The sequence below is a fragment of the Aythya ferina genome (assembly GCF_964211825.1).
Source record: "Aythya ferina genome assembly, chromosome: 6".
Taxonomy (NCBI): Eukaryota; Metazoa; Chordata; class Aves; order Anseriformes; family Anatidae; genus Aythya; species Aythya ferina.
In genome coordinates, this window is record NC_140303.1 from 29,672,605 (window position 1) to 29,699,095 (window position 26,491).

At 38.5% G+C, this 26,491-nt stretch overlaps 1 protein-coding gene across 1 annotated transcript in view; it reads left to right on the forward strand.

The window, feature by feature from the left end:
* Nucleotides 1-26,491, forward strand: part of CNTNAP5 (contactin associated protein family member 5) — a 293,099-nt gene that overhangs the window by 193,899 nt on the left and 72,709 nt on the right. Inside the window, exon 14 of the mRNA XM_084523263.1 lies at nt 11,355-11,555. Coding sequence (XP_084379389.1) covers nt 11,355-11,555 — 201 coding nt within the window. The remainder of the gene's footprint in view (nt 1-11,354; nt 11,556-26,491) is intronic.

Sequence of the window (26,491 nt, forward strand, 5' to 3'; positions counted from 1 at the left end):
ACTGTCAGTGCTTTTTATCTCTGCTCAAGAAGTACAATTTTTGACAAACTCCTTGCAGAAAGTGTCTGCTTTCCTCAAATACATTTTATTTGGCAGAAATCCAGAAAGCAGATTTTCTCTCTGTCTATAATGAACTTGCTGACATTCTTATTTTATTTTGGTTACAAAAAAGTGGAGGTGGGGAAAACTGACAAAACCTGCTAGCCTGGAAAACTTTTCTTTTTCGCATTTCTTCTTTCCCCCAGATGTCTCATTCGAGGCAGGGGAAGGTCATTTGTCAAAGGCATCTCTGTTATTCCTATTGTGTGAAGGAGGACTGAGGCACAGAGATAAATTATTATTTTGTAATTATTAAGAGAGTTTGATGTACAATTGGGTTATGTTGCCCAGAGAAGCTGTGGATTCCCAATCACTGGAGGTATTCAATTCCAGGTTGAATGGGGCCCTGGGCAACCTGATCCAGTGGGTGGCATCCCTTCCCATGGCAGGGGATTGGAACTAGAGGGATATCAGGTCCCTCCAACCCAAGCCATTCTATGTTTCTGTATCATCTCAATATGATTTGGGTGCCTTAATCACAAGAGCTTTTTCTTAATGTTCTCTGGGAATGTATTATTATGCTGATAATAATTGGATGTTTACAGTAATAGATTAAGTGCAAAGTGTTTGAGAAAAATAACTTTTAATTTATGTGCACAGTGATAGATTCTGAATTTTGCTATTACTCTCAGCTTATGTTTCTGCACGGTTTTTCAGAAAGGATCAATATTCAAGGAAAGTTTCAAAACAAACAAACACCTCTATGTTGCTATATTATGGAAGGAATAGAGGAAAAACAAACAACATTGTCCAGTGAAATAAATGCATACCACACCTACTGTAAATAGAAACATGTAGATGGTCAAGAAGTATGGATGGCTTCCATATGTGGACATACTAAATGGATTGATGAGGTGATGAAGGAACTGTTGCAGGAAAGAATGGAGATCATACGTGGCAGAGAGAAAGCAAAAAAGGAATAATTTTTTCTCTTAATATGGGAGCTGAGGGACTGTTAAATTATCAGGTAGCAGGATTCCAGCAGTTATTTTTGGTTTTGTTTTTCTTGATGCAATGAATAATTCAATTTGAAACTTATTATCACAGGACGCCATGGAGTCCAATGTATCAACAGATGGGAAAAAACAGGCTGGAAAATAAAAAGATTCTTATCTGATAGATTCAGAAGGTGCTATTAAATGTGGAAGTTTAATTGCATTCCCATCTCAGGCAGCTGTGAGGAAAAGCTCACTGGGAATGAGTTTCAGAAAAACCTTTTGCCTTTCCTCGCTTCCCTGAGTATCTGTTCTCCTTTGAGGTAGAGGCTGGCTCCTGGGTTAAATGGAGCTTTGGTTTTACTCAGGCTGGCAGATCTTCTTTTCATATGCAGTTGAAGAGGTGGTCTCTTTGTGCCCAAAATGTGTTTAGGCTGAAGAATTTAGAAGTGGAAGGGAAAATCTGGGGAAATGACTCATTTAGTGCTTTTAAAAGTAGAGGTGCAAGAGCTAATGACTTGTGGGAATTGCAGTGCCTTGCATTTGTGAAAGATGTATTCAAAGGAGTCAGATCATCAGAAATGAGCAGCATCTTTGCATCTAGAGAAGTGTTGTTCCTTAATGTTCAGTTACATTTGGTTAAAGTTGTTTCTAATTTTCATCTGATTAATTGAACAGATTAAGGTTTAATTGCCTTGCCAGTTATTAACCATGTCAGATTAACACCTTCTTTCTCACATATTGGTGTCTGGTCATAGGCATATGTGATACAGATATGGGAAGTATCAACATTAAGAGTTAATTTATTATGTCTATGGTCCCAGTGATTTCTGTGTAGTCTGTCAACTTCAACAGCCTACTGTTGAATAAAAATTCTGAAGAAAGCACAGAATTATAGGCTTGTATGTTGAGAGGGAACTGGACAATAAGACACAGACAAAGAAGGAGAGGGAAATAAGGGAAAGGACATTTTTGCAGGAAGAAAAAGCAGCCTGGCAAGAAATTTAACAGTAGAGTGTCACAGGATATCTGCTGATACCAGAGTGGAGAAATATATTTATTCATTGTCTGGAGAAGTAGCTGAAAAAGGAAAGTGACAAACATTGTAGATGACATGCTCTTATTTAAATTGGTTGGTCAAGAATAGGAAAGAGTATGGGAAGCACTTCAGAAGGATCTTGTCTTGAAGGCTGTTTATTTCAAGTAAAAGTAAAATATCTTGTTGAAATAAGAGATAGTCAGGAGTATTAATGTAACTAATTAAAGGCATAGAAAGATATCTGTACAAAGAAAGGCTAAAAGTAAATAATCCATGGCTATTTAGATTAGGAAAACCCAAAGTGAATGGACGTCATTGACAGAAGTGATGTTCATTAGCATTTTCTTACAATAAGAATAAAGGGACGGTTCAATGATAATGAAAGACAAGAAACTCAAAACTGGATTTAAAAAACAAAAAACAAAAAACCAAACAACACCTTATTAACATGTTTTCTTCACCCTATATGCTCATTACACCCAAAGCAAAGTCACTTTCACAGGAAAATTAATCAATTATAATAAACAACAAGGAATCCACATCAGAAACTCCTGTTTGGGTTTATACACCCAAGCCATGAGCATATGTAGGTGGATGATATGAAAAGCAACATGTTTGTGTGGGTTCACACAGGGATTATTAATTACGTTCATTACTGTTCATTACATAGCTAGCGTGGTTCCAGGGCCATCTGCATGGGAATGTGAACTAGCTCTGCTGGCATTACCTGGGTTCTCCAGTCATCCATGGTCCTTTAGACATTTTTTTGAATAAGGTACATAGAGGATGTATCCTGTCATGTTTTAGGAAAATAAGCAACCACCAAGGCTGGGAAATAATTTTTTTCCTGTAGGCTGTTTGATAATTAGCCCAAACAAATTCTCACTTTCCACTGCAGTGGCTGATAACAGTTGATAGCAGAAAATGGCTAATGGACCATCTCAACAGCTTTTCTGCAAGTCTCTCTATTGTATTATTTTTCTCTTGTTGCTTAGAAATCTATTGATGTCCTCATCTCTGTGGAGTCTCCTCGTCGCCTCTGGTATAAATTTTACCCCTGATGTTTGACAGATTTGCTTATAATACAGAGCCATTTTCTTGCTGTATTTCTTTACTGATGCTGTTTTACCGATTTGATAGACCCTGGGCTATCAAATCAATAATGCTTAGAAATTACTGCGATAAGATCAATGCTTAATTTTATCGTGGCCAGATATTTGTCCAGTCTTCAAGTGTTGTTTTTTTTTTCCCTCCAGAGGTGCAGATCTGGGAGAGATTAGTTCTTATTCCAGCTCTTGCTGCTAGTCCAAGATCTGTTTTTGAAGCTGACATAATGAAAAAAAAAACAAACAAAATTAATGAACAAAAAATCTTTTCTTGTTTTACATACTCCTCTAAAAATGCAATTATTGCCTATTTTTCTCATTCAAAAAAAAAAGTAAAACATTATTTTTTCTGTCTAAGAATATTACTGGCAAACTGTGCTTAAATCTTGGATATCCAGTAAAGGATTCTAAAAATACATGAGAGAGTTTACCAGAGTTATACTTGTAATTTTTTATAAAATTGCCTCTAGCCATTTTTTTTCTTTTGTTCAGCTAACAATGATCAAGATTTTGTTCTTCTGTGTAGTACATATTCCATGGTATGTAAACAAATAGGGCTGAATTCAGGAAGATAAAAGTTATGTTTGTAGCTGAAGTGTCTAAATACTTTAGGTGTCCCAATAGTCCCACTTATAGTAGGATATTTGATCAGCTATTTGAGGAAAATATTGTAGCAGTTCAGCTTTACTGTGAACAAGCAACAGACTGGAGTAAGAATGAGGTAGAACGCAAAGGTGAGCTGGCCAGACATCAATCTTTGTTGTAGGGATCCCTGTTGATGTTCCCAGTCTAATTACGGGACTGGTGGCATTACCATTCCTGGCATCCCCCCTTTCCACACAGAAATCTCAGATCATCTGCATATAAATTATTAATCTATTTTTCCATAAGAAATCATTATCTCTTTTTACTTTTTATAGCAATTACACTGATACAGAAATCACTCTAACTCTCTCTCCAGTTAAAAGGAGGGCTAACACCAGTTAGGCTCAAGCAATAACAGAGAAGAGGAGAAGGTCACACTCTTAATTCTGGTTTTATTAACTGCAACTGTGAAAGTGTGGGCTGAGAACTTCAATAGTGAAACTCCCTTAGATTGTCAAAAATGAGTCAGATACAGATTTGAAGTTATGCAGGAAGTTTTTAGAGTGTTTTCTTTGTTTATTTGTTTTGGTTTATTGGTTGCTTTCTTTGCTTTCTTGTTTGTTTGTTTATGAATGTACCTTGCAGCTTATTGTCTATAATTATGATTGACTTCATTACTGGGGGAAGATGATGAATGGGAATCCTTTACAAATTATTTACTACTCCTTAGATTAAAGACAGTCCTTAAAGATTTACAACTTATCCCCTCAAACACTGCAGGTCTTTTGGCACAACGTAGCTGTGACAATTTATACATTTGCTTTGAATTTTCATTAAGTATTCCAGAACTTCATAAAATGAAATAAGCATTTAATGTTTTTATTATGTCAAATGCATTGTGCTGTCAACAGCTGCCTTGCTGTTTTCAGCAAGCACTGTGTTTCTGATGAGCTTTACAGCAGATGTCCCACAGGCCTTCTTCACCCTCACACATGTAGAAGGCCCCCCAAGGAAATTTTATTACAGAAGCATGTAACAGACATTTTCCTCTAACCTTTAACCAAGGACTACTGCAGCTTAATCAATCTTCTCCCACATTCACAGTGCTCAGAAGCTAGAGGTAGGCTATGGCTCCCTAAAAGTTACTCCAGCAGTCTCACAAGTGTGGGATCCATTTGCCCCAGGTACAGGTGCTTAGTGCCCTGTTGGAAGACTTCAGATGTCCTGCCCAGCCTCCTGATGCTGCTCCAGAAGCACAGCAGATCCCCTGTGGGCTCCCCTTCTTGTCTGCTAGACTCATGCAGGTACCTGAGCCATCATAAGGCATATGTTGCAACGTATGAGAGCAGAAGGTCATATGTTGAGGCTCTCAAAACTCACCTGGGATGAAGGAGCTTTGTAAGTGTAAGTGCAGGACAGAAGTGTCCATTTTGCTCTAAGAGGTAGTTCATTGACTGCCTCTTCAGTTTTTTGAATATTCTATGATTCTATAAACAAAAATGTTTCTTACTGCTTGCAGATATCCTGTATTACAGGAAAGACAGAAATGGAGGGTTAGCAAGCAGTGGGCTGGCAGGGTAATGGTTTGTCATTTCTGAGCTTCAGCATAACAGGGGAGATGAGGATGCAAGGGGTCGCAAAAGAGGTGTCTCACTCTCATCCATCAGAGTCACCTACCACGATCATTTTGCTGACAGACACCCCTTGAACCTTGGTCTCAGAGCGAGCAAACATTATGCCTGGGGACAGAAGGGAGTTTGGAGCCCAGCTTTTCCCTTTTTGGTGGGGCTGCACATCTGCAGAGCCAGGGGTGTCACTGCAACCCATGTACCTTCCAGGTGCTGCCTACTGACTTCTGGGAGGGATTTAAGGGCTGGCAGTTCTTCTGGGTGTAGACATCCCTGGGGAACATGCACCTGCAGGTACAGTCTGCCAGCACTGTCGGAGAGTGGGCTGCATGCAGGTCTGGGAAATGGGAACTGCCCCAGAATAGTTTCCATGGAAATGCATCACGGTGCTTGTGTGCTGCCTGAAAGCAGCTGACTTGGAAACTAGGAGGAAGCTTATGAGCATGAAACAAGCTGCAAAAGCACATATTTCAGGGTCAGCCAACAGAAAAAAAAAATGGAAATAGGAAAAAAATAAAAATGATGGGTGGATTTCCTAGCAGAAAGCTCCTTGAAGTTAGTGAATTACAGCTTTTTGCTTTAAGAAATTGTCTTTTCATATTCTTCAAGGGGTATAGTAGAGTGGTTGGGCTAAACTGCCACTGCAGCTTAAAACAATGCAGTGTCAAAGGAGGAGAGTCTGTCTTTTGTGTAGTTATTCCAGTAATTATAGGTACAGCTTTCAGGACAATATTTGGTATTCAATGTAGAGCACCATGAAACAAATGCATCATATGAGCTCTCAGAGCAATTTCTCTCTCTCTCATGTAGCATTTACCGTATGTTTGGCTTGTTGGCAATTTAATCAGTCTGAATAATCTTGTTTGGTGACAAACCTCCTAAATCACAAAGGAGTGATGCAGTTTGTATGGGTGAAATGTGCTCCACAGAGATATTTCAAGTTGAAGAATAAAAATGAGAATTAGACAATACAGAGCTCATTGAAAGCCAGCTTTCCAGCTGCTCTAATTTCCCACAATTTAATTTGTGTGCTGTCAAAAGCAACTTGGAGGCTTCCAGCAAGATGACAGAACTATGGGTGAGACTAAGCAGAGGGTCTGAAATGTGCTGAATGCATTGCAGTCCCACGCTGTAAAAACATCTCCTAGGACCAAATACAGGCAGCGTAATATCCTAGTAAATTGGTCCATTAAATAAAACTGCAAAGTCATAAAGCTGTAGCATTACCCTGAAATTAAAGCATTGTCACCTTTGAATTATGGAACAATTTAACAAGCATTTAGGAAATATGCTTTTCAAGGCTGAATTTAACTATTCCAGGTTACACAGTAGAAGGTGTGGCTGCACTCTCCTACTGGGCTTTGAATGACTTTCAGTTTGTATGTGGTTTCGAATTTTACCAAACTGAGAAAATAATAAAATAATAGAGTGGAATAATAGAAAGTAAAAATAAACAGTGACCTTTGCCTGGAGAACAGCTTTTTCATTCTCATTGTAAATTCACATGTGCAGGGAGAGCTCATTAAGTTGAGTAAATGGAGAAAAAACACATGTAATATGGACAAACAGGAAAAGATAATGATAGCCTCTTTGTTGAAATAAAGAAAAGATGGCCTTATCTACTTGGATTAGCAGCTTCCAGACATTGAAATGGCTAGAAGGAGCTAGTGACACTCAATTTGGTTTGCATCTGTGTCACTTCCTAAAAATACAATGAAAACAAAAGCAAAAAAAAAAAAAGTAAAGAATTTTTATTATTTTTTTTTTAACAAAACCAAAAAACAACCCTTATAGAGTGAAATAGGAACAGTGTTTGGAGACCAATTTTCAAATGGCATAGGCATAATCTTTGCAGAAGTCTGCAAATCTTGGAGGTAAGTTTTAGACAGCTTTTAGACCTCTTTCTAACTGAAGTGATCTGTGTGCATATACAGATTGCAGCTACCTGACTTGTGTGGGTCCTGAAGCATGCCTGAAATGCAAGCTCTCACATAATTGTCTGTAGGCTTCAGAGTACACACTGACCAAGCTGTAGGAGGAGAATTCCTTATCCTCCTTATGAGGCAGACAACTCTGTCTTGGCAGCAGCCTTGCAGATATGAGATATGAATATCAGCCTCGTAGGTATTTGGATATATGAGTTTGAGAAAATAGAATGGTCTTTTCCCATATGCTGCCAGGTGTGACACGGAGAAAATGGTACAGGATTAAAGCCCAAGAATTGACCTAAGTGGCGAGGGTCTTTAGAAGAAAGGTTGCCTTCTGATCTTTGGAAGCAGGTGGATGTGGTCTTGCTATTGTCTTGAAATGGTTCAAGAATTTACTGCCCTCCAGTGGTTTGTTGTTCCTTCCTCAGTCGGCTGAGATGCAGTAGGGAACAGTGCTGACTCTCCCACTCCATCCCAAAACACACTAAAGTTTAAATAATTTTCAGGCTCATTTGCTGCATGTAAATCAATAATTGGCTTTTTGAAAGAAGAAATTCTCTGTTTTTACTGTGATGTGAATACAAATCCTTATTCTTCTAGCAGGTTGTGTGTGACCCTGTGTATATTAACTAGTCCCTCTACATCTCACGTTCCCCTTTGTAAGATGGAAGTACTTTTTCTTTCCCTAGGAAGTGGGAGGAAGCATGTCTGAGGAAGCTGAATGCATCTCTCTTCCTTTCCCTTCTAACATTTTTGTCAACAGATCTTTTGTCAAGCATCTGTGATGTGTTGGATCTCCCTTCCAGTATGAAGGCTTCCGTTCAGACTCTCAAGTTTTTTAAGCCTCTTTCAGTGCCTTTTGGGGGGTTAAAAACAGGAGGAAAAAAAAAAAAAAGGAAAAGTGGAAGATGTAATTCTGTGTGTTCTTTCTACACCAAGCGTATGCAGGCAAAATAAATTAATTTTTGAATGATGGTAGCTTTTACTGTCCAAAATGTGTGCTTAACTTTCTTTTAACTAGACCAGTGAGCCAAATGTATATATTTTTTGGGAAGCTGTGCTGTTAGTTACCTATAGCTCAAAGACAGAGCATACAGGCAGTCTTTGAATTGACCAGCAAAACACAGATCTAACCTACAAAACTAATAAACATAATAAATCAGGCATATGTAGGTTACAAAACATCTGAAATATAACTGTGAAATTTTTCCTTTCTGCTACTACTTTTTCTTCCTCTCTGTTCTGATTTACATGCTAAATCACAATTACATTCACTACAGACAGAAGTTTGATTTGTTTTCCCTTTCCCCTCACAAACTAGGTGGAGAATCTGCAGTTTACTTCTCATTTCCACAAGATCCTGTGGAGAAAAGCAGTCTTTGAAAGTCAAAGTTCAGACTGCAGCGGAACAGCTGAGTGCAGTTGTAATAATAACAAGACCATTGGAAATAAATGAACAATCAAAGAGGAAGAAAAGAGAGAGACTGGTCGTGTTGTCTGTTTGATATGCTCGTCAATGAGTGGTTGTCCGTTACAGTGCTTTGTCCAGCCTCATTTCAAACACACTAATGGATTATATTTCCAACACTGCTTGGGAAGACTTTTTCATGCTATGATATTTTTTAGTCGTCTCCCCTCCCCTTTTTTTTTCCTAAATAGTCCTTTATTGCTTGTAAATTATCAGATCATGATGCTTTTGGCTTTTCAGGTAACCACACAGCACTTTTTTCTGGTGTACAAGTACAAAGTCTGGAAAACATGTCAGTGTTAACCATGTTGTAACTCTAGCATTATAGGCTGTTGTACTTCCTGAGCAGCAGTATAGCCACTAGTATGAGCATTGATTTTATTATAGTTTCTCAAAAGCATGTTACTGATGTTCAGTGGAAGAGTTTAAGACTGCCCACCTGGAACTTCCAGCAAAGCAGTTCATTCCATTCTCTTGTTTTTACATCTTTTTTTATAATATCATCAATTTAGTGTTTGTTGTCTTTCAATGGTAATATAGGTTTTTTAGTGAAGGCAGGGCTTAAATTTCCATCAACTTCAGTGAGAGGAAGTGAGTTCACCCTCAGCTGTTTTTGAAAAATCCTTTCTGTTCACATCAATATTTGCAGGGGAAAAAAAAAAAAAAAAAAAAAAAAAAGATTGGTTGATTAGGTAATAGGAATCGCTATTGCTGGATGTATGAGGTGTGTTATGAAGTCATTGAATTATATTGTGTTGGAAGCAATATACTGTGCAGGACTGTGTAGGATTTTATATTGTGCTACAGCATTGACTGGTTACAAGCACTGAAGAAAGTTTTAGAAGCAATAAATTTGCAATATTTCTTGTGATTTTAATCTAACTTTTATGTGTCGCACATTGCACCCGTGTTTCATTGAGATTCAATTCAAAGGATCTATAAGCAACATCCTGAACTCAGTAAGAATCACAGAATTATAGATCTATGAGAAAACTGCTTCTGTTCACGGTCCCAGAAATGATGAGAGTTGTGAGTAAATCTACGGGTTGCAGGGTGTAAACTGTCTTTACAGTTTCTGAAGTTCAAGATTATGCTGTAAATAGCTCAGAGAGTGGTTTCTCCCTAACTTGGACCAGACATGTTTATATGGTTTCCAGATGTTTGTTGTTACTTGCCTGTCATCTGAATGACTCCATAATGACAAGCCATTAACTTATGTGTCTTTGCAAAGATGGTCCATTTAGGGTTTATACACGCCTATTAGAGTTCTATCGAAGTCATCTGTGGGATATTTGTAGCTCAAGGGAAAAATAGGTCAACTGCAACTCATTACAGTGGCCACAGAGCTGCTGGGATCTGTGCCAGTGTACTGGGGAGTAACTGTAAAGCTAGTGCTGTGCAAGAATTCAGCCAAAGTTATCTGGCAGTAAAAACATCTGAATATTTCAATGCACAATTTTAAAGATCAAATTTCCTTCCCTTTATTTTTGCCTCATCAGTACCTTGTATCATCCCTGAGGGAGCATGGTCTTTGATTACAGAGGAATTTACTGGATGTGTCTCTTAATAACATCATGGAGCATGTGCTGGGCTCAGTCCTGTGAATCCTCATTAGAGAGTTTGCCTTTTACTCTGGGTCAGCTCAGCAGATTGGTCATTCAGGCTGTCCTTGTTATCTTGTCCCTTGCTATCTCACCAGAACCTCTTGGGAAATAGCCTCCCTGCTAAGTTAATTGTTCCTAATTTTGGTGTTCTCCTTATCATGCCAACCTCAATGCTGGTTGTGAGTTGGGTTGTTGCAGTGCAGATTGTGCATAAGCCTAGATTCTGCTGTTTGTGACCTGAGCAATTCTTTGCTTTGCCAGCAAATGCAATGAAAGAAATGAGAACGGGGTCCAGAGCATGGAAAAGCATCAAAATGTACAGTTAGCTACAGATGCTGAGTCATATGTTCTATACTATCAGCCAAGTGGGGCATTGCTCAGTTTATGTGCAGAAAAATCTGGGAGTTGAGTAGAATGAGCACTCTGACTTGTAACTGGGCAATAAGAACATGTTTGCAGTTGTAGCTTTCTGCCAAGAGTTTTGTTTGTGGTGAGTTTGTGAGCTTATCAGCTGCAGTTCATATGTGGTGTTGTTGTAACAGTGGGCTGTACTCTCAGGTCAGGCTATGTTTGCAGAAGATGAAAGTTACCATCCTGATCCATATTATTAAGTCTTTTCTCTCAAGACTGAAGACAGCTGAAGTGCATCTAATTTTCTCCAGATGCTGGCAACGGAATATGTGGAAGATCTCCCAAGGTTCCTGGGAAGCTTTTAATTTCTCTCTGGCACAGCAGGCTGTAGAATTTGCTCAAGCTGGTTTAGGGAGAAAGTTCTGTGGGATGTGTTGACCCGCAGGTCCTCATCACAGCATCGTCATTTCATAGCCCAGGGTCTGTCTGATCCTGTCTCTAATGCAGTAAAGCTTTAGACTTAGGTTGATTTTTGTCCCCTGCTTTGTTGCGAGTTTTTTTTTTCTGTTAACTTCCCACTCAATCCTCTTTTTTGTTTGTTTGTTTAACAGAAGATAAGATCTGGACTGCAGTGCAACACAACAACACAGAGCTAACTAGAGTCCAAGGAGCTGGTCCGGAGAAGAAGTACACCATGTCCTTTAACTACAACAGTAGCATGGAGCAGCTTGAAGCTGTGATAAACAGTGCGGAGTACTGCGAACAGGAGGCAGCCTACCACTGCAAAAAGTCACGTCTCCTGAACACCCCAAGTAAGTACCATGATCCCAAATCTTTCCTTGTTAACTGCTATTGATTATATAGCAGGTGCAGGCTGCACTTGTAACTAAGGAGAAAGAAAACTGCACGTGTACTAGCAATACAGGATAGAGTGAAAAGCCTTTGACTGTCTTGGATCCCACTGTGCAGTGGCTACCCTCTGACATGAGATGGACAGAGCTCTGCAGGGGAGTTTCCACTGTGTAAGTTCATGAGTACAAAGGGTCTGAAAGCTTCAGCAATGGAAAGTACTAGTTGGAAAGCAGTAAAGATGTGTTTAGCTGAAGGTAAATGGCTCTTTTCATTCATTTACAGTTTTAACTCTGTATTAGAAAGAGACAGCATAACAGTCCAGACTCAGAATGTTTCTGAGTAGGAAGGGTGTATCCTCTTCCAAATCTGACAGTCTTGAATATAATGTTTAAAGTGCTTGGTAGAACAGTTTCTGGGGCAAAAGTAATTTTCACCTATTGCTAGAAGGATCAAGTTTTTTGCTTTGACTTAATGTAGCAGCAACAACAAAGCAGAGAGGGTCTGATTAGTTTGTATCTTTTTGTGATAGCAAAACTACAGTGGCTACTCAAAGCACTTCCACTCAGCCCTTTCCTGGGGTCAGGATTTTACATTTGGTTATCCAGAGAAGAGGAATGCCATTAAGGGCACATTTCTGGATGTCTCCGCAGTTTCATCTGGTTACTTGTAATGTCTGTATGGTCCTGGTGATTCTCTGATTATTAGGAACTCTTAAATTTATTTGTAGGTTAGAAGAAATTCCATGAAAATCCTTAAGGGGAGCTTGCAGTAGGCGTTTCTGTTGTGTTAAAAAAATACCTAATGACTGGTTCCAGCAAAGTTACTATAGCACTGAATGTTTATGGATCTAGTGATCAGATTCCTTACAGACAGTTTATTTTTATAAGCTGTGAGTTACGCCTTTTGTCATCAGCATAATTTACTAGCAGAATAGAACTGCTTGTACTGCTAATGATTTTTTAAAGAATGAGATATTACTATTAGCACCCAGGGTAGAGCAGGAAGAGGAAACAAAGAACAGGAGCTGCTCATCAAAAGAGAGAAGTATCTTATCAATACTTTCAGTGTCATTGTCTGCTGTATCCCACACCACTCTTGACACATGTTATGAAAATTTTAATCACCACAGTGATTAATTCTGAAATAATTTTTTAAGGGTGAAGGGCACAGTATTAGAGCAGGTCTGCACATATTTACTTCTATGCATTTCTGTGAGGTATTTGTTTGCTCATGCACACAAAGAAAGAAACACTACGAGTATATGCTGCAGGTACATCTTAATGGTACCTCTGTAAAGTTAGGGATGCTTCTTAGAGATCCAGACCCACTTCTTCAGAAAAATAAAATAACAATATTTGCTAGATTGACTGTTGCATGTAACTATCCTTCTCCAGGGATAAAGCTGTTTACCAACTGGCAGATATAATAAGACAGTTCCTGATAGGTAGCGCCTTCACCACTTGTATAGGAAAAAAGATATGACACTGATTCCTTGAGGGAAGGGGTGTGGGGATGATGCCCAGCAGCCTGATTTGCTCTCTTGCAGTTGCTGCAGTGCTGCTGTGGTCCTGACAATTGACCATACGAGACTCATAGCTCTTTAATACATCTCCAGCTGATAAATCAGAAAAAATTACAATCTAGTGCTCTGCATGTGGCAGACTCTCATTTCTAGCTCTCTATCTTCCTCCTTTTGTATGCTTTTTAATTACACTTTCAATTTTTCATCCTGAACTTTCTCAGTAGCCTGAGGCTGTAAGTTTGGCTAGACTTGGAACATACTCAAAAATAAATTGTCTGAGCTCCTGAAATTACAAGGTTTGGGGAATATACTTGTTCTTAGCTGAGTATTCAATGTTTTTAAATAGTAGAAAGGAATATTCTCCCCAAAAGCATTAAATATCATTTTGTTAATTGATACTCATCTTGAAGTGAACTGCTGCTATATCGTAGAAATATACTAGAGACTCAGTGGTGCTGAGCACCATGAATATTTTGAATAGTCCTAAGATTTAAAGAATTTCCATTTCTAAACTTGAAGGTGAGATGTGTGTGTGATTAACTTCAGGGCATTTTCCTGGGTTCACTGCAGAATATTCTCAACTTTATTATCTATGCCCAGGAGTAATTGTAGTGAGTTTGATACGGGGGTCAGAGCAACAGAATGGAAATCAAACTCTTTGGGTTGGTTTCTTGATTCGGCCCAGGCTTCTGGATACCTGAATGAAGGGTATCATGTTTAATTGTGGTTAATGAAGCACATTTTAGATATTCCTTCAGAAGTTGGTATGTAAATGCATGTGTTGACAACAATGCCACATTCATAGGCTAATAGGAAGCATCATGTCATGTAATCCCTTCTGCTGAATATCACCACTTACCTCTGGACTTAGCCCAGCAGTGAGTGTTTGATGGAAAGACATCTTCCAGGGGTATATTGACAGAACTATAAAAGTTCCCCTTCCTGCAAAGGATCTAATTCATTTCTGAGCTTCATCTAGTGTGGGGGGTTGTTGGGTCTTTCTTTTTTTTTTTTCTTTCCTTCATGGAGGAGGAACCTCTGATTAGGATATCTCAGCTAGTAACACCAAAACCCTAAATCCTTGTCTTCAGGATCTAAACACTATCATGTTTCACAGAGAAGGAATAAAGAGATTTCTCTTTCCTTTCTCATCCTTGACTTCACTCTCCAACAGAGGTACATGCTGTTACATAGTAACTTCAGCTTTCACAGCTTTGATGTGGGGAAAGAATAATGTGCCTAGGCAAAGGAGCAAACATTGCTTTCTGGGCTGCCTCAGAGAGAAAAACCAAGGGAGGCTCCCAGGCTTGCATAAAAATTGTTCCAATTTATATAATGGAATTTGTCTTTCGCCTTACTACCTCTTGCCCTGAAGGCATAGGCACCTCCTCAGTGGGTGTAATTCAGTGTAGTCTCCCCATTGAGTTACTTGAATTTACATCTGCAATGTGTCAGACATGCAATCTGGCAGTTGGCAAAGAAGTTTACTCATCTCCACCTCCTGCTGTCTGGAACAGCCTTATCAGTTCTCACTGTCATACTATGGCTTAGCTGCAAACATGTCTTTGAAAACTAAAATTAAATTGCCCTGAACTGCATTTTTGTACATCTCTGCTATCAGCTGGATTTTCAGGAGTTTTGTGAATGTTGGAATAGATGTCTGTTCATCAAAGTAATAGCTGGCTTTCACGATGCTGGCAAATGAAACTTTTAATCTATGACCAGTAATTGCAAATCTCTTGTGATTTTTCGTGCCTGTTGGAAAGACACCTACATAACAAGAGCAAGTATGACAGTTGGCATTAATTAGGAAAGTCGTCTGCACTCTTAGCAAGAGACTGCAGACTTTATCACTGCCTCCTCCTTAGAAGTACAGACCATCTGATGAGGACCAAGACAAGCTAGTAAGAGCTGAGTGGTGAGGGCAGGAAGATTGGGCTTGTAATTAGAAGAGGTATTTAGGTCCCTAAGGCTCTGATTTCCTTTCCTTGGGGAGCATCTTGGCAAATAACCTAAGGCAAGTGTACAAGGAGAGGTGCATGTGTGTACACGCACATTTTATTACACTGTTAATAGATAAGACGTTTCAAGGAGTGAAAACAACCAAACAAACCCTCTTGCTTCTGACTGAATTTACCCAGGTTGCGAGAAGCACTGGGTTCACAGCAAGTGCACTCAAAGGCTTAATGTTTGGAAAGCCACCTCACATACACCATATCAAGGACAATACAGTGATGGATGTATCAGTGTCAGGATAGCTTGCTTTACAATACTTGGCTGACAGTCAGTCAAGTTCATAGCACATTTATGTAGGCAGAGACTGAGAAAAGATCAGTGTTAGAGCAAAGTCAAAGAAATAGGAATGTCTTTTTTTCTTCTCCTTTTTTTTTTCCTCTCTCCAGTAGAATTATCACACCATGTAGCTTCAAGCTTTGATTTCAAATGTCCATCCTAAACTACACGTCTTTTCCTCGAACTTCTTCCTTGTCCCTGTTAAGACCTGTGAAATCTCAATAACATAGGACTTGCTCACTGGATTTCTGCTTCCTTTTCTGCCTTCTGCCTTCCAGTTTAGACCTGTTACCTCAGCACTGAGGTGTTCCATGCCGTGACCCCCTCATGCCAGGCATAGCTGTTCTCCCTTGCCTCTGTCCCACTGCATTTGCATTTTGTTCCTCTCTTACTGCCTGGAAAACATGGCAGCAAGAAGATTGTCCTAAGTTCTCTGAGTTTAGATTTCAGTTTAGACATCATTCTTGTTGTTAGGATAGTTCAGTGGTGCTTCCTTTTTGCCCTGTACTGTTGTTAGAGCTTTTTGTCTATACAGACTCCCTAGTCTTTAGTTACAGGTGAGATCTGATGTCAGAGCCTAAGATACTAAGAAATGTCCTGCAGGGTCAGACTGCTGGTGCTTTTAAACCAGTGTCTTGCCTCCGACAGCAGCAGCTGGACAGATGCAGCTTAGGTTGAGTACACAAGTCTGGAGGTTTTCAGTATGTTGCTCAACATGTTCCCATCACCCAGAATTGCACCATAATTGCACCATTAAGTGTATTAGAGCTTATACCATTCCCTACTTCTTTTAGCATTCGCTATGGTTTGGGTGTCTGTAACTTTGTCTAATCCCTTTATGAACCTGATTGTATTTCCTGCCAATGAAGCCTACTAGGAAAGCAAGTTCTGGAAGTTCCCCAACTGCACAAAACTACCATGTAGTACAAGTCATGCAAGAGACCATGTTTTAAACCAAGGTCTTGTTTGCTGCACTTGAATTCTGCTATTGCATGATGCAGTGAATCAGTCCGGCACTCATCCACTGCTTTTATAGTCCTTTTAGTTGCCCTTCTCTGGACCTTCATTAGGTCCAATATTTTTTTTTCCACCAGAATTGACCCACAGTGTTTGAGCTATGCTTGCAACAAGATTTTATGTAGTGAGCACACTACTTCCTAGAACAGCATCTTTGTGAAGAAAGGAGTGTGAAACCTGGGTTCTGATGACATTTTTTTACATAGAAGTACCATGAGGTGATATAAAATGACCCATAACAAGCAGTAATTTACTGTCGGGTTTTTGCTCACTGTTATTTTTTGCCTTTCAAATATAACTTCCATTCTATCATTCCAGGCACTTTAAATTGTTATTGCATTACCAGGAGACGATTTGTCACTGTACATAACAGTGTAGAACAGGGCAGTCCGCCCTCAAGAAGTGGTTCATATTAAAGAGAGTGGTGGATAGGTGGCAGGTGTAGATTGTATGGTGTAATTATTCCTGGGTAATTAGGATCCTCTTCTCGAGAATGATTGACTTGCCATCTGTATTTCCACCACCACACCTTGTCTCTCCCCTCCAAAGTGGCAGTGCTGACTGACAGCTTCTCACAACACACTTTAGATAAACTGTGCTATGTTTAGAGATTTTGAATAAAGTTCACCATAGTGATGTAACATGGGTTCTTGTCAGCCCTCTTACCTGTATGGATGGATTTAGAGGCCATTTTGAAAGATGCTATATTGTTAGGAATGTGAAGCTGATTAAAATGCAGATGGCCTAATAAGAATAAAAAAATCTGCTGCATGGAGAGGGTAACTTGGCATCTAACATTCATACACCTGTAAGTAATGGAAATTTTATCCCGATTTCTGAACCTCTACCTCCCTCCCTAAAAACAAGCCCTCCTGACAGTAGGTAAATTGTGCTATAGTTGCCAAGGAAGAAATAGCACCTACTTGGAATACTTCTCCTCTATTCCCATTGTGCTTCTCTGAGATTGCAATGCAGTTAACAGGCCAAGCAATGAGAAAGACATGGGAAACAAATTCATCAATCCAAATTGAATAGATCTACTGTGTTCTACTGACATGGAAGTACCCCTTCCAGTGCCAATGAAGCTTCTACCAGGGATATTAATGAAGTCACACAGATCAAGTAAATGAAGTGTAAACCTAGACAACAGATTTTGAGCTTGAAATCTGGAAATTATTGTGTGAGCTGTTACTGGCAGTGCTGTAAGGAAGTCAGTGTTGCAAACTGATGTTGTTAAGACATATTTGCTTAACCTTTGTAATCCATTAGGATGGGACTTTTGTTCCTGAAGAACCTCCAGTTTGGAGTAAAGTTGATGGTGTCTTTTGCTCAACCTGTGAAACCTATGGGTTGATACAATTCCTTATAGCTTAGTAATGAAGAAACCTTGAGTTCAGAGAATTCTGTAGTCAAAATAAGATTTTGAAAATTGATTGTTTTATGAGCTACACAAGTATACCAGAACCAAACAAATTCTGATGATACCTCAGACTTGAGAGACACAGTCATGTAAGCTCTTCTATAAACAAGATTTGAAGAAGGAAAGAAATATACCATTTTTTTCAGACTGTCCCAGTCTGCATTCCCTAATTAGAACCAGTGATAGTCTTTTTTAATTTGCAGGACTCAGCACATTGTTAACAATAAATAAATAATGGCAATTAGAGAAAAAAAAAAAAAAAAAAAAAAAAACAGCTAATCCATTGCTTGTTATGATAATGGGTCATTAGCTATGACAGCAACCTGTCCACCATTCAAGAAAGAAAGCAGTACTGCTGCCTGAGCAGAAAAGTGTGTCTTCTTCCTCATTAGAGCCACAGCAGGGAGTGTGTTCTCATCACACTTGCATTTGTCTCCTTCATTCAGCTGTCCTACTTTGAGTATCTTGGGCTCCATTAGACTCAAAATGCCTTACTGACATTTAACTAATTTCCCCTTCAAATTTGGCCCAGTGTAGGTGGGATGATGGTGACATTTTCCAATTCTGGAGCATGGAAGATGTAAATCATAGCAGTGGAAGTGTTCTCAGTTGCCATGATGCCACATGAGTAAAGAAATAATTTGCATTTGTATTCATGTTATCTCTGAGGATAGAAAGACATTTTGTGTTGTAATCTCTCAGTTTCGTGGGTGTTTGGGGTTCATTTGACTCCTGTTCTAGATCTGGGGGAAAAAAGTGTGTGCAAAGCAAGGCACATACTGAAAATCAGATCAGATGGAACAAGTGAATAGGACAGAGTCCACAATTGCTCTGACCTATCCTGGAAAACGGACATGATATGAGGGTATATGAACAATGGCATAATTTAATTATATGGTGTCATTAGGAGAAAGGAAAATGAAAGCATACAGAAAAAGGAGTCAAGTTTTCAGTCTTTCTAGGTTGGGTTAGACTCAGATTCATTGCTAGTAAATCTTAAGTCCAGGAATTTTACTCCATTTACAGCATGAAGACAGCCTATAGGAAACGTATTTTCTCTTTTTGAAAGTATGAAGGAAGAGACAGAGGAAAGGAAACAATGAAGATCAGCTGAAGGCTATATTTTCTGATTACTTTGTGTTTGGTGTTCAAACAACAAAAAACAAAGAGCTTTCCCTAAGAGTATTTAGTTCAGTGTTTTGCTTTTGTGAACCATCTGACATTAAGAGCATAAAATAGCCCTTCAAACTGTTTCTCTCTTATGCAAAAAAAATGACTCCCCCCCCCCCACACACATATTTGAGGGAAAGCAAGCGTGCAAGGAGAAGACATCTCCAGACCATTGAGGAAAAAAGCTGTGTATTTTTTCCCCTCCCAAGAAACATTTAAAAGCAACTGAGAATTATTTTTCTCTCCCCAGCCGAGATTGATTTGGGGGAGGAGAAGATCTGACTAAGTCTTGACAAGTAGCTAAAAGATATGGTGACCTGAAAAGAAACAACCCTTTTAAAATTTTCCTTAGAGAAGCTTTTATAATATCTGCTGGGCCAGGAAAATTGGGAAGAAAAACAGAAATGCTTTTGAGGCTGAATGTGTTTTGAGGCTGAATGTGAGGCTGTCCCTTTGATAGGAGGAAGACTCAGATGTTAATGGGAACTGGTTTAGCCAAGGGGTGTGTTCCTGCCTGAGTTGTCCAGGACTCAAAGCAACATCAAGGGCCTTCTTACTTTGCTATCAACAAGAAAATTCAAAAGTCCCAGAAGAAATTTTTTTTTTTTTTTTTTTTTTAACATTAGCATTTAGAAAGGTTAACCAATTAATCTATATGCAGTCCTCTTCTAAAGGAAGATTTCTTATGTCCTTTAACAGGGAGGAGAAAAAGGCATGAGTCTACTAATGATGAAATCTCCTGAAATTGTTTGGGCAATTAGTTCTATTTGAAATTACCACTTTAAAACAAATAGCCAAGTTTGTCCACACAGGGAAAAAGAACTGTAAAATGAATGTTTCTTTCCCAGATCTACACCTCTGAAGTCTTGCAGTCCAAGTGTAAGACTCACATAGATGCCTCTTATGCCTTTTCCTTGTTCTGCTAGTAGCAGAATGAGCGCACCGTCCTTTAGTGGTACATTTGTTTTTTTCTAGCAAACTGATTAAGCAGACATGGTGATTCAGAGAGGAAGGCTTGATCTGTGGCATGTTATGGACCCATCAAATTACATGGGATGTAATGTTATATTTGGGCAGGTGATAATGAGGTGTTTGGTGTTCCTTTCCAGGTAGGGAGAGAAAGCTGTGAATCTATATTGTAGCCCCAGCAATAGTCTCAAGTATCTCTCAAGAATCCAGATTTCTTCCTTCATCTCTTGGACAGTATGTCTCATTTCTCTAGAAAATTTATAGGGTAAGATTCCTATATAAAGCTCACTAGAATCAATGGGGTTAGAGAGTAATATAATCATCCTGCTGGCTCCAAGTGTTCTAGTGGTAGGAGGAAATATTAAGGTAGGAGGAAATATTAATTTGGGCAAAAATGAGGTGCAGATGCACTCATTTCCGTGTTGTGACACATACATATATATATATGTCTCCTCCATGACATAGGAATAGGAACTTTAAAAAAATGTACCTCCTAAAATCAACTGAACCATTAGTCTTTCATAGATCTTTGGACATGCTGCTAGTAGTAACTGTACTAGATTTTTTTCAGACTGTTTTCAGGCTGCTTCAAGTCCTGCCTGTTTCTTTATCTGGAATGTTTAAATCCACGTATCCCTTTCCTACATATTTGTTTTGGCTAAAGAGTTTTAAATGACATGTCTAATTTAAAACTTCTAATGATTCCAATATATTATCATTAATAGTGCATGAAATGTACTCCCAGTAGATTATTCTGCAGTCAGTAGCCATTTTCTATTCTTCTTTTTGTTCAGGCTGTGCCATTCAATGCAGTCAAAATGTTTGTAGTAGCACTCGTTGATATGAAAGAAAAGATTATAATGGTTCCTGACTGTCCTCCTCAAACTTCTGTAACTGAACCTAATTCAGGTCTGACAGGTTTGTTTTACTGATGAATACAAGCCCATGGTGGAAAGTTTTCAAAAATGAAGAGAGATTTGAAAAGTAGCTCTGAAGAAAAAGTAACATCGATTACATTGTAGGTGTGTTTTAAATATGGACTTTTCTTTTAGCTGATGTTTCAAATGGTCAGAACAATCCGTAAAATTGTCTACTGATATATACATATATATGTAATATATACATATAGTGTTCTCTTTTTGAGAAAGTAAGTGTTTGCATATTTGTGCAGGTAGTTTAGGAGGGAAAGAAGAATGATGGTTAACTGGAATTGACTTCTTCTGGTAGATGGCTCATTGTCAGAAATAGTACAAGACAAGTTAGTTTTGGTTACTATTCCACACATTGAACTGAAGGCTTTTTGTACATTAGCATTTGCTCACTTTCCATTGTGATTGTGATTTCAAACTCTGATTTTATCCAGATGAAACTATTTTGGTATGTGTCAAAAGTTTAGGAGCTGGTTCCCACAGGGAGATCAGCATGAATGAATATTAACATTACAGCAGAGAGTGGATTCTGAGACAAATTGTCTTCTCTTGAAGTAGGCTCTGTTTCAGCTCCCTTTGGCTTTTTCTCTGGTAATGAAAAGCCAGTTTGGTCTGCCTGTTTGCCATTTTAACATCTATTGCCAAAGTGGGGAGGGTTCTCCTGTCAATGACTGTTTTTCAGGGGCTTTTTGTGGGTCTTGTTTCCTGAAACTTCCAGCTTCAAAGCAGTGTCTGCTTAGTAGGTCACTTCCTGCACAGTGCACATTTATGTTCAGGATTCAGACAAAGAGATTCAGTGTTGCATTTTGTTTACTGCCTCTGTGAGACAGGCTAGGGCCACCACTCAATCTGCAGAACATTAGAAGTACCTACTTAATAGAGGCAGAATTTTATTGAGTGAATAATTACATCCTATTATTGCTGAAGTAATCACCTTATCTACAACCAATGCCTCCAGAGGGAGGTATGTTCTTTCCAAAATGCCACCCTGGACAATTCATTTTACTTCTGTACAAAGCTCTAGATTCTGTCTGACCATATTGTACTACAGGTTGCCATGTTTTCAAAGGATGAAATTTATGTGCCATGAAATATGCCATTGCCAAAATTAATAGGTAAATGAACAAAGTGCAACAAGCCATTAGACCCATTGTAATATTGTAGTTGCTGGGTTGTGGCACAAAAAGCAGAAACTAATGGGTAAACATAATCATATTATAGTGACAGGAGCTATCAGTATATAGTACACAACTGTGGTTACACAATCAAAGGCAGTCAACCATTATGAAATATGATTTAGCAGACAGGCCAATTGCAGGTAATCCTGCTTAGAACAATACGTTCCTTGGCTAGTTTGTTTTAGCTGATGGGAAATGATAAATGGCAGCTATTTCTTTCCTCTCCTACCAGAATTTCATTTCAATTTCACTTTTATAGTTTTCATAATCCTTCTTTTATATTATCTTGGACCACTGTACTGAGACTTTTTGTTTGCAAAAATGTTCCTGAGGTATGAACAGATTGTTCTTGAATATTCATGCAAATAGGAATTCAGCCAAAGGTCTTCAGTGTATATGTTCACTCTACCACCTTGAAATCTTTTTGATGCCCTTGTATTTATTTCTGTTCTAAAGTAATACTTCATAATTTTAAGTAAATGCTCAAAATCTAATCAAAATAAACAATTCATAGGCTGAATGATGTTTGTATAATATGATTAAAAAGCTGTGGATAGCTAACATAATTATGGCATTCTGTTAATGGGCAGCTGAAGAGAAGCTACAATATCAAATGATGCAACTGAAAACTACAAAGATATGCAGGATCGGTTCCCCTGGATTTAGTATGTTTATATTGATTTAGGCCAATAAAATGGTGGATTAACTCATTAGTTATTGCATCTTTCATGAAATTGTACTTCAGTATAAAGGAAACGACAAACTGTAGAAACACTGTAAAAATTCAGATAAGTAAAGTAGAAAAATGAACAAGTCAATCCAGAGCTTGTTAATGCAGTATTTACAATCAGAGACTAAGCACTTCAGCATTGATGGATTGAAAAAGCCAATGCTGTGTTCCTGTACTAAAACAGACAGGTATACCCCGCACAATTTAAGTAGAGGGGATGGAATAGCACCTTTAAAGCTGTTTACTGGAGTGGTGCAATATAATTTAGAACACCATCTCTGGCCATCTCTCAGAGGCAGGAAAGAGATTGATGCAGGAGCTTCTTCAAATCACTGTGCCACTCAAGAATCTACCCAAGCAAGAGGACTTTCTCAGTGGCTGATTCAGAGCTACTTCATTCTGCTAAAGTGGTTCAAAGTAGTTTGAACAGAGGAGAGAGTTGTGTGCTCAGCTGTTTAACGTTCTCTTGCAGGTTTCCACTCTACATATGTGAAAATAATCAGTTACTTTGGTCTTCACTGAGCAACATCTTTTGAAGGAATACATACTGAGGAATGGAGTCACAGTGGTCTCTTACAGGTTCAAAGAGAAAACCAAAATAGCACATTACTAGCCTGCATTGCTAATTGCATCTTCAATGGCAGGCCAGCCAAGGGTGTCTCTACACAGCAAAATAAAACTCTCTAGAAATATCTGTGCTAATTTATCAATGCATGTGTTTTAGTATACCTGTCAACAGTACATACCTGTTTTCACTGAGCAGTACGTGGATTTGTGTTGCTAATACCACATGGTGTATTAAGGATGTGGTTTAGTGGGTGATTATCGGTGGCAGAGAGATGGTTGGACCAGATGATCTTGGAGGTCTCTCCCAACCTTAAGGATGAGTCTATTACTTGGATTCAAACTTTGACATGACAATAGATTTTACTATATAGACACACTTTTGTTGCTTTCACCCACAGAAATAAAGTATGGCCAACTGAGTTTTCAAATACTGGTGTAGATCTTGAAATGTTAGTCCTCAAAGTCCTGCTTCCATTTATCAAGCAAATACTGTTACACCACATTACTTAATGTGAGACATTGCTATGAGTGTAACCCATGACAAAACAATGAAAACTTGAATGCTCTAAATGCAGAATTAGGTGACTAGTTGAGTGATAATATATCGCCTAACCTAATGAGAAGACATTACCTTTAAATAATGGACCACATCATAGATTTAATTATCCCAAGGCAAGATAGTAGGTGCTTCATGCAGACAAGGTCAATTACCTTATCCAGAAGAGCCTGTTTGAAGTGTATTATGAATAATTCACAGACATAGAAATTAGCTTTGAAAAAGTGTCCCAGCTATAATGTGGTGAAAGCATTCAATTTCTTTCTTAATGTATTTAAGATAACACCCAAAGGACAATTATGGCTGCTTAACTGTAAGACTACTTAAGTGACAAGAAATGACAATTGTATGGTCAAATTCACGTTCATGCATTATGCAGAGGGAAGCCTTGTCATTGTGGCATATTCTTATCAGGCCACAAGAAGCTGGTTTCAAACATCATCTTGGTAGTTTTAAATGCAAAGATCGATTTATTTATTAATCTGTCTCAATAGAGAAGAATCAGTTGCTGCTGTACTAGCTTTGTTTATTAAGGGCCTTTATTTCTTTGGCTTTCTGGTGTAAAAATGAAGGTCCAGACAGCTTGACTAACTTGTACAATTTTGGAGAGTCTGATAAACCTGACAGTGGAACCAGAACATTTAATTTTCCATCTTTAATCAGAAGGCCAATCTTCTGTTATAAGATTTAAATCATGCTGTTTCAAAGACAGTATTGTTCCAGTCTAGGGCTATTTAGCATTAGAGTTGAAATGATGACACTAGCTATGGTAACAGAATACCTACTCACTTGACATATGGTGACCTTAGGTGTGAATTAGAAATGCAATAAACCTGAAAGTCTGGGGAATAACATGATCTCTCAGCATATTTTGATTCCACAGGCAAAACAATAACCTTAGCTTTCTCTCTTTGACTTTGCAATAAGTGGTAACAGCCAGGGGAAGTCCCTAGGGGGCTGCAGTTTTCTAAGACGCCTGGCAAGAACATGGCTAATTCATCAGGTACTCGGTTTAAGTGTCTAAATGTAATAGTGACATTTCATGGCCTTTGAGTTTACCTGCTTTATTTGCTTGAAAGGGAAAGTTCAGCAGAATTTTAGAGGGTGCTATAGAATTGCCTATCTAATGAGGCATACAGCCGGCCTAATCCTGTTTCCATTCAAGTCAATGTCAAGAATCCCATTTAGTTAGGAGCAGACATGGGATCCCTGGCACTTTCAAAAGGCAGTTTGAACAAAGGGGAATAAAATTTTGATGCAGTGTCCATATATGTAACAAGCTGCTAAAATAGGTGATCAAGTAGGAAATAGCCACAAATAAACAGGAAAGAAAATTTCCATTAAAGCAAGCATAGTGGAAAACAGAAAACATGATTGTGGTATTCTCACTCAATCTTTCTCAAGGACCGATTCTCCAAAAAAGTTTAAGAATTTTTTTTCCTCTTTCTTCATGCAATCATTGGCCTCCACCCTGGTGGTTTTTGGGAAGACTTGATAAATACTAGTCTGAGCCTGGGAGACTTGCTAGTTGATGTACTTATTTGCATGCATGAATGCGAACAGATGTTTACATGGTACTGTTAAGTAGGCCAGCTGTTAGGGAGCCATTTATGTATTTTATTTAAAAGTAAAGCTATATGCTCAAGTACTTTAGTCACAATGTAGAGAGAAAAGAAACCCAAATTCAGAAAAATACATTTGTTCCTGCGTTTGGGGGTTGCTTCTTTCACACACATTAGTTTTCTATATATATCTGAATTTACAGCATAATAGATCTGTATCTTAACCTGAATCTTGGGACATCTGCACTTTATCTTGATCAGTTGCATGTGAGTGGAAGAAAATAAACGGCACAAAGTCAACATTGCCAAATACTGATTTGGAGGGAGGAGGGGAAGTTGACACTTCTTTAAAAGAGGTTGCATATTGCTGATTGATTCTGCAGCCTGTTCAATAACTAGGCACACATTAGGGTAATGTTTGTCTTTTCATTTGTTCTGCTCTTCAGAGAAAGCATAATCTTTAGGAGTGTGTTATAGCCGTAAATGTGTAACTTATATTTCTTAATTCCTTAATGTACATAGATATAAGACATGTTTGGAGGGAGGAGCTTGTGTACAATTTTAAAAGTAGTTTGGCCCTTGAGGATTCCCATTATGTTCAATGTTGGACTAACTCTAAAATATGAATCTCATCCATGACTTCTGTGTCAATTTGTATTTGTCTTGAGGACAGTACACTCAGTTAAGGAGCCTTCCTTCCTGTTGGAAGGAAAGATGATGATGTATGTGGTGATCTTGTGGGATTTTTTTTTCACTGTCGTGATCCAGCACTCGAGAAAGATTTTTCCCTTCTTCTTTCACCTTTTACCTGTGATTAAGGATCCATGGTAGAAAGTTATCTTGTGCGTAAAGATCTTGATTTCATTAAGCTCATGAAATCTCTTTAAGAGGTTTTTTCTTTTTTTCATTAAGCTAATGAAATCTCATAAATTCATGAAATTTCATGAATTAATGAATTGAGATTTCATTAAGCTCACAGGTTGA